The sequence below is a fragment of the Ochlerotatus camptorhynchus genome, unplaced genomic scaffold, assembly GCF_037179485.1.
Source record: "Ochlerotatus camptorhynchus isolate MF236.1 unplaced genomic scaffold, CSIRO-AGI_Acam_v1.1 ptg000209l, whole genome shotgun sequence".
In the NCBI taxonomy this organism is placed as follows: domain Eukaryota; kingdom Metazoa; phylum Arthropoda; class Insecta; order Diptera; family Culicidae; genus Ochlerotatus; species Ochlerotatus camptorhynchus.
Genome location: NW_027040699.1, coordinates 1,110,014 through 1,118,768, shown reverse-complemented (window position 1 = coordinate 1,118,768; position 8,755 = coordinate 1,110,014). Strand labels below are relative to the sequence as shown.

At 44.8% G+C, this 8,755-nt stretch overlaps 1 protein-coding gene across 2 annotated transcripts; it reads right to left on the bottom strand.

Annotated features, from left to right (window-relative positions):
* Nucleotides 1-4,113: 4,113 nt before the first annotated feature.
* On the bottom strand, nt 4,114-8,340 carry LOC135703068 (zinc finger protein 28-like). 2 transcript variants are annotated; one of them, XM_065224178.1, is made up of 4 exons: nt 7,600-8,340; nt 6,517-7,537; nt 4,282-4,951; nt 4,118-4,212 (listed from the first exon to the last, which is right to left on the bottom strand). In XM_065224178.1, exons 1-3 carry the CDS (start codon nt 8,250-8,252, stop codon nt 4,286-4,288), a joined length of 2,340 nt encoding a protein of 779 aa, XP_065080250.1. In that variant the 5' UTR covers nt 8,253-8,340; the 3' UTR covers nt 4,118-4,212; nt 4,282-4,285. The 2 variants fall into 2 exon arrangements, with proteins under 2 accessions (XP_065080249.1, XP_065080250.1); XM_065224177.1 differs by having other exon boundaries at nt 4,114-4,951.
* Nucleotides 8,341-8,755: the final 415 nt, after the last annotated feature.

The following is an 8,755-nucleotide window of genomic DNA, read 5'->3' as shown; positions in this document are numbered from 1 at the left end:
TCCGCTGCCCGGTCGGTTTTCTTGAGCTCCTCGGCAAGAAGGCGCTCGCGAACAACATCCAGTTTTAGGTTTTCCTCACCTAGATTTTCCAGTGCCGTAACCAACGGATCGAACGACTCGGGAAGGGTAGCAAACAGCTGGGACACAATATCGTTCTCTTCAAGCTTCGCTCCGGCCAGCTTCAGTTGTCGGATCAGCTCTTCGAAGGTTTTCAGGTGATCTTTCACAGACGAACCTTCCATCATTCATAGCTTCGCAAGTTGCTTCCTGAGGAATGTCTGCGACGAGACGGACTTCTTGGCGTAGGCGGATTCAAGGCTCATCCACATCTCCTTGGACGTCTCCTTTTCCCGCACCAAATGCAGCAAATCGTCATGAACAAATGACGTCAGCAGGAACGCCGCCTTACCGTCATCTTCCTGGAACTTCGTGAGCTCGGCCGCTTCCATCGGAGGATCCTTCTTGATGATATCCAACAGCTTCACGGACTTCAGATACTTCTCCACTCGAAATTGCCAATTGTCGAAACCGGTGCCCGAGAACTGCGGGATCCCGTGGACCAAATCCTTGCGTGAGTCGCCCATAACCTCTTGATGGTTAGAAAGAACCGGAACAGCAAAGTTTAAAAGTAGAATGGATTTTATTTAACGACTAGCTTGAGTGGAGTCTTGAACAGGAATGAAAAGTTTTTCACCGTTGTTTATTTAAGAAAACTTAGGTTGCTAGGGGTGACGTTCGGTCTCCAAGGAGGTGATCAGCACACTGCGTTACCGATTTACTCCAACAAAGCAGCTATCCGAAACATAAAATCCAACAAGGCTCCAGGGGTCGATCGCATATCAGCAGAGATGCTATCCGCTCAAATGTTACATCAACTATTCTGTAATATCTGGGACACCGCGACTTTTCCGGCCGACTGGATGCAGGGCGTCTTAGTAAAGTTCCCAAAGAAGGGGGATCAGACTGGGTGCGACTGAGGCGAGGCATCATGTTACTGTGTATTGTTCTCAAAGTTCTGTGCAAAGTTATCCTGAATCGGATACAGGAGAAGATCGACCTGACTCTCCGGCGCCACCAGGCAGAATTCCGTGCCGGGAGATCTTGTGTGGACTATATTGTCACGCTCCGCATCATCCTACATCCGCTACTGTTCCTCATCGTAATCGACGAGATCATGGTGACCGTGTACCGACCCGTTGGCTGCTTTGGCATCACCATGGAGCATCTCAACGACTTCGATTTGGCTGATGATGTTGCTCTACTGGCACAACAGCGCTCTGATATGCAGAGTAAGCTCAATGACCTAGTCGAACGCTCCTCTGCGGGGGGTTTCACCATCAACGTCAACAAGAGCAAATCGTTGATTGTCAACACGGGCAACCCTTCCAAATTTACGGTAGCGGAGCAAGCAGTGGAGAAGGTCGAAAGTTTCCAATATCTTGGCAGCCATATAGCGTCGGACGGCGGGACCAAGAGCGACATAGGTACACGAATCAAGAAGGCTAGGGCTGCCTTTGCGAGTTTACGAAAAGTATGGAGATCAAACCAGATAAGTCAACGCACCAAGATCCAAACTTTCAACTCGAATGAAATCTATGTTGTTATACGCCAGCGATATATAATTCGTGCCCGGTGGCCTCACAACTGGATCTCGAATGCCGAGCTCCATCGTCGATGTCATCAGTAGCCGATAGCAACAGAAATTCGAGAGCGAAAGTGGAGGTGGGTCGGCCTCACAGTTCGACGGGGTAAATTTGCAAGCAAGCGCTGAATTGGAATCCGGCAGGACATCACAGCAGAGGCAGACCCAGGGGCTCATGGCGACGGAGCCTCAACAAGAAAATAAAGCAAGTCGATAGGAACCTGACCTGGGCACAGGTTAAGGCAAAAGTGAGTAGCCGCTGCGGATGGAAGTCTTTCACGTTGACCCTTTGCACCTCCGGTGGTGTACAGGACCCTTAAGTAAGTTCCTTCCCATAACTGGTACGGGGTCGCATCCGAATCGATCGAATTTATGGGCTCCGATTCTTCTTCTTAAAAGGACACTTGGAAAGCTTATGTCCTTTCTGCTTACAGCAAAAACACTTGGATTTTTTCTTCGATTGCTTTCGGGGTGCATGATTCCACACCTATTCCTCGATAGTCAAATTATCTTCCGGCATGGTCTCTAATGCCGTCAAGACGGTGGAATATGCCGGTCCCAATGTGAGGAGCAAGTGACATATCACATCCGGCTCCTCCATGTCGGCTCCTGTTCCACGATAATCCTTCACAGGTCGATCGAAACCATCGAAACGCAGGAAATGTTCCTGCCAGTGAACCATCGTCAAACGCAGAATCAACATCTGACGTTTCAGGTGCATACGGCTTTGTCGTTCGAATACTTTCGTCAGGATCGATTTACAACTACGCTCCTACGTTTCAATCGCTTTTTCAGCAACTTCTTTTTCTGCTGTCGAACTTTTGCAGCATCAATGGCTTGTTCCTACAGCTCTTTCAAATTAAAGAGCCTGAATTTATAAAGAGACGACTTGTCAAAATTGGAACTATCGATTATCTGTCAAAGTCATAGGAAAAGTTATTCCAATCGAGCAGAAGACCTGTCAAATGGATAAGATGTCGTCTCTTTATGAATTCAGACTCTTTATTTCAAATGACTGGTCTCCTTTCAGGAGTACCCGCATGCGGTGAAATTTGAGCCATCGAACAGTGCCAGTTATGATTATAAAGATAAGAAAATATCTCGGTAGCATCCGCTACAAAGGGGACACGACAGTGTTCCCAGAGGTTGTACCCTAACAGTGGGATATCTTGTTAATTAGATATCTTTGATTTACTTCAAATCATAAATTTGAACAGCTATAACTTTGTTTAGAGACATTCTAGCACCGTACTTCATTCGGCAAAGTTGTTAGGCACTTTCTGGACTAAAATGTCACAAGATTAGTTGCATGGTTTAAGCAAAATCTCTAGTCTCTACTTAGATCCCTAGAGGTCTGGTGGTATCTAGGGATGAAAATGAAAAAAAGTAGGTTTTCTCATACTAATTTCCATAACAATTTCAAACAAAATGTGCAAAGCCGGCTTACAACCAATCGTACCGAAATTTTGCACGGTTGAATGGGACCCCAAATGGAAGCAAAAAGAGGGTTGTTCTCGCTTGATGAGGTTAAGTTTGCGTTTTTTCATATAACGGTGACCTACCCTAACATGCATATTGATTTACAAAATTCAAAAACAGTAAAACTGGAAAGAACTGTCAAACGACTTTAGACCACATGACATATAACCCGCAAGTCCGTCTTTGCCAATTTGCAAGACTTGTAAAAGCCCGCCCTAATAAAAAATAACCATAAACGAACGATAACCCAAATCATTGAACTATTCCACAAATGGTTTGGATGATACCCAGAAAACGTCGTTAAGCAAATTAACCATACAATTTTTATTAGGGCGTTTTATCGCAAAAGTCTTACATAAACAAATTTGCAAAACCTAAACATTTTGAAAATTTATCCAGGTTCAAAGACCTTAGACATTTTTAATGTGCCAGGAATTTAAAAATAAATTAAATCCCAGACACTTGATTAGAGCAGTTCCACCGTTCCACTCCAACTGTCAAATCAATTTTATTTTTCCCTTTCCGAATGGACAAATCCAAGTTAGAATCGGCCACCGTGGCGCTGCAATCGCAGGTATCCACCTAAGAGAAGAGGTGACAATACGGGGGCGAAAATGAACCACTTTTCTGTCAAACGTGAACCAGCTCCTGATTGGCCGATTTCATGTGCGTAAGATAGAGATAGAGATAGATAAAGATAGAGATAGAGATAGAGATAGAAATAAAAGAGGAAGAAGCCAATTGTCACCTCTTCCTCTTAGGTATCCGCAAGTATGATAAGTCCGAAATGCTCGTGCAATATTTGAAAAGAGCCTGTCAACTTTTTAGGTAATTTTCCGCACGAACCAAAGTACATCCACCGAAATTTTACCCGAGAGCAGGTCGTTGACAGTTTCTGCCAGATCGTGGTGTTTCCATTGAATCGACGGACGAGTTACAGTAGACTGACTGCACGGATAACAAATCGAAATGAAAGATTGCCTCAATCGTGATTCCACACGTTGATTATGATGTCTGTGTCAGGGAAGTAGGCTTCAAGGCTTTCGAAGATCACGAAAATAATGCGAACGAATAGGTGATTACAATTTACCCTACACAATAGAGTGATACCATACGAATAAATACTTACGACAAGAGATCAAAATTAATCAGTCACTTACCTGCCTACTTCCTTTCAATCTTGGAGCAAACCTTCTTATGCCGGGACAGCGAAGCCGGTGAACCAAATCTGGCCCCGCAAGCCACGCACTCCATCGGCTTCTCGTGCGTATGGATCCGTTCGTGGATCCGTAGTTGCTCACGCTCCCGGAACTTCTTGCCGCAAGTTTCGCAGATGAATGTTTCCTTCTCGTGGGTTCGCATATGGCGCAAGTAGTCGGTACCCTTGATGTAGCGCCTCCCGCAAACCGGACACTTCCGGAACTGGTCTTCGTCCATCGCAATACCGTGCTTAGATTGGCGATGTCTCTGCAACATCAGCTTCGAGTAGTGCCGCTTCCCGCACAGATCGCACGCGTAAATATCCGAGTGAATGTTGTTGTGGTTGGCCCGGGATGTCGGCGAGAAGAACACCTCTTCACAGTGCTTACAGGGATAGGTTTGGAACTCGGCGTCCGGGTGAACCTGCTCCAGGTGCGTCACCATGTCCTTGGACACTTCCAATGCCACCAGGCACAGGTTGCACCGGATTTCGGTCGACGTTCGGGTCGTCAGGCTCGGGGGCTTCTCATCCCCCCGGTGTAGCTTCAGGTGCCGGGTGAGGTTACGCTCCGAGGCGAACGTTTTATCGCAGATTTCGCACCGGGCGATGACCACTCCTTGATGCCTGAACTGGGTGGGGGATGGAGATGTGGAGGTGTTAGATTAGTAATGTTTTGGTGGTATTGCCGCGAAAATTTCACACGTTGCTTGATAATGTTGATGCCTGTGCTGGGGGAGATAGCTTCGCACTTCATTAGATTGCATACAGGGTGACCACTTTGATTTCAGCAATTGGTGTCATTGGAAAAAAGTTACACATATGGTGTGTTATAGAGATCTCAATTAAAACATATATGGCTCTTGGACTGGATTAAAATTTTAGGATTTTGACAGAGAATTATGATGAGAATGCCAAATGAGTTTTGAAGAGAATTGTAAAGGAATTATAGGGGAAATTATAGAAGAATTCTGAGGAGATTTTCAATAGAATTTGACTAGAAATTTCAGGTAATTTTGAGAAGTAGGGGAAATGAATGTAATGTCGGCCTAAATGCTCTTAATTTGGGCCCATACATAAATTCAGCAATCGACTAAATTTTCAATAGCGACCAAAAATATCCATTAGTACCGTCCCAATGATGCGTTCATCTTGATAAAATTGATAAATAGCAGATTTTTAGCGATGGGCCCAATCTTAGATCCATAGGCCAACATTAGTGCCATTTCCCCGATGCAAAGAAAATTACAAGGAGAACTACAATCAGAAGATTCTCAAGAAAGAAATGTTCAAGCGAATTCTAAGGAGATTCGAGAGAATTCCGAAAGATCCTTTTTAAGGGATTTTGAAAAACATTTCAAGGAAATTGTGAGTAAAATTCCTATGTTAATCTGATAATAAATCCTAAGAAATATTGGGACAATACTGTTTTGAATTCTAAATGGCATACAGGAATGATGATGATCAAAATAATCAATAGAAATTATTTTAAATTATCGCGAAAAATTTTAAGAATACTAAGATTAATGCATTGTGAATTTCAAGAGTTTTCTGGAGGGAAATCCCGAAGAGTTCTGCACAGATTTCACATTTTTATGGAGACAGGAAATTAATCCTAGGAAATGACGGACAGAATCATTACCAGAAAGTTACCAGACTTTGAATATTCTTATAGTTTCGAACTCTCCCAAAAATCTCTTCATGCCTTTCTAGAAAAGCTTCTTCGAGAAGTCCTTCTGGCTTCCAGGATAGCTTCTTTTGATTTCCACAGGAATGTGATACTTTTTCGACTTCTCTAGATAAGTCTTTTTGACTTCTGATTTCTTCGGTAGTTTCTTCTGGCCTCTCCCGGAAATGTCTCCTGGCTGCCCTCGGACAATTATTTCGATTTCCCTTAGAAGACCTTTAGATTCGTTTTGAAGATTCTATAAAATTTCTCCTTAGTTTCTTATGGTTCTTCTAGAAGAAATTCTTCTAAGATTGTTTCTCAGGATATTAGAATCCGATGACCTGATGGATGTTAATTAAGAATTGCCATGACCTGATAACAGACGATTTGTGATTTCCCACTCACAGACTACAGAATAGAGTGCCTGACAGTGAAAAAGTTGTCTGTTCCCTAATTTATGTATTTCGATTGACATTCGACGCCCTTCTTTTTTTCCTATGCGACACTAAAAAAGCATTCCCAACTCACCTTCTCGTGGCGCCTGAGCTCGGAGATGTAGACAAAGGCCTTGTCGCACTGCGAGCATTGGTTCTTCTTGGTTTTGTCCTTCACCGTGGCCTGCTGGTTCTGGACGTTCAAGCCGTGCCGGGACGCCTCGTGTTTGACCTTGGCACTGCTCTTCCGGAATCTCAGCGGGCAAACGGAACATTTCAACCGCTTGGCCGGATCGTGCATCCCAAGGTGCTTGTTGAACACGGTAATTCTCTGGAAGGACACGTTGCACTCCGCGCAGTGCAACGATTTGTGATCCTGATGGTCCATCATGAGGTGGTGAATCAAGGAATTCTTGCTCGCCTGTCTGGCTTCGCACAGGTAGCATTTGAATAGCAGCTGCTTTGGGTGTTCCGTCATCGGCGGTGGATTGGTAAGATACGGCGGATCCGGATCGGTCAAACAGGGCTCTTCTTCGGTAAATTCCGTGGGTTCAACTTTTACCGCTTGCTTTTGCTCGTCGAAAAGGTTTTCCGGAATATCGTAATCTACGTCCGATGATGAATCGTAGAGTCCAGGGTCGCATTCCACCTGAATATTCGTTTCTTCCGAAGAATCTGTATCAATTTTCGGCATCTGTTTGTTCACTTGGTTTGGATCTAGCACAGTGGGCGTTGTTTGCTTGGCTGGCCGTTCCTCAACGGCACTTGGCTTTGGAAGTATAAATCTATCTTGCTTAACTGTCGGTACAGCGACAATCTTACCGAATTCAACCTTTTCGCTTGCCATCTTGACCAGAAGCCATTTGAACTTCCGGGCATTATCGGAAAGCTCCCGCCAGAAACTGTGAGCCATATCGATTTGTATGGTACATCGCTCGCAGAAGAAGCCCTCTACGGCGTACTCCTTCGCCGATTGAAACTGTCCAAAGTAAGTCTTGGCCATCCACTGGAGAGAATGTCCATCCCTCAGATTCATTTTCATGTTGCACATGTTGTCCACCGTATCGAAGTTAAGACACAACCGACAGCCTACTACCTGCATCAGTACGTTATCCCTGGAACGGAATTAACTATAAACCATAATTCCCAAACCAGAACACAAATCCTAATAGCTCACCGCACAAACAGCGTCGGTTCCCGGTACCCATTCTCAGTGGCTCCCAGCAGCTGGCCAGAGAAGTGCATATTGCAAACCCCTTTCTTTTCGCCCTGCCTCACCACAACCGGTTGACCACTTCCTATTTGAATCGCAGTCAACCATCGATTTTGAAGTTCCCTATCGTTAGGCAAATTGGTCACCCATTCCGGACGCTGGTTGACGCAATCCGGAACGCAGCACGCTGACGTCGATTCGATTCCTGTCGGCAGAGGAATGCCGATTTCGCACACTTCGCTAGGAATGGGGTAGATCTTAATTTGCGGTCCCGGCGTTGCCACTATATCTCCGAATGAAGATCCATCGTGGCCGATACTGTAGGAAGTTCCCGGATGGTCGTCATGCTTCAAATTAAGCGTCGGAACCCAATCGATGTTGTGCACGTCATCCAATTGAGCAGGCTTACCGGATACAAAGTGACGGCTACAGATCAGGGTGTGCGGCGCAGGAGGATCGTCTAGGTCACAACTAGTGGCCCACAAGGACCGACGTAGCATCATCTGCTGCCGAGCGGTAGGAGTGCCTCGGCTCCTAACAGCCGGAATACGAAACAGTTTGTGCTCCTTATGGGAGCTGTACACGAAGCAGGATGAAACGCCACATTTGCTTGGCATTGCGATAAATGGCCACTAGTTTGTCGGAAGCGGTGCAAATTTTTACTTATTTATGATGTTATTCGAGTACTTTGAGTACACTGGCGCTTTTGTACGTCTTTAGATGAGACTGTCACAGACGAATTCTTTGCTGAGCTGATGTATCACACCAATCCTAATGTTCCCTGGACTTCAAGATGCTAACGGAACCAACACTAGCAAACAAACTGACTTTTCTCGCACAGCTAGTTTTGTTTACGAAAATGAACCTTTTGTTGAGAGAGTTCATTCGTGTTCATTCTACACGGTAAGAAAAAAATACCGAAAGTCAGTTCTTTTCACTAAACCCTAATAAAAATGGTATGGTTAATTTGCTTGACGACGTATTCGGGGTATCATCCAAACCATTTGTGGAATTGTTCAATGATTTGGGTTATCGTTCGTTTGTGGTAATTTTTTATTAGGGAAGCCCTACAGTCCATACATTGATAAATTCAGTGCCAACATTTCAAAGGGGCGTAATT

Bases quoted from the DNA above. Each gene is read 5' to 3' on its own strand.
- LOC135703068 (XM_065224177.1), bottom strand. From the start codon at position 8,252: ATGCCAAGCAAATGTGGCGTTTCATCCTGCTTCGTGTACAGCTCCCAT. The intron at 7,538-7,599 runs GTGAGCTATTAG...ATTCCGTTCCAG, and splicing joins GAACCGACGCTGTTTGTGCG to GGATAACGTACTGATGCAGG. The intron at 4,952-6,516 runs GTGAGTTGGGAA...TCCCCCACCCAG, and splicing joins AGCTCAGGCGCCACGAGAAG to TTCAGGCATCAAGGAGTGGT.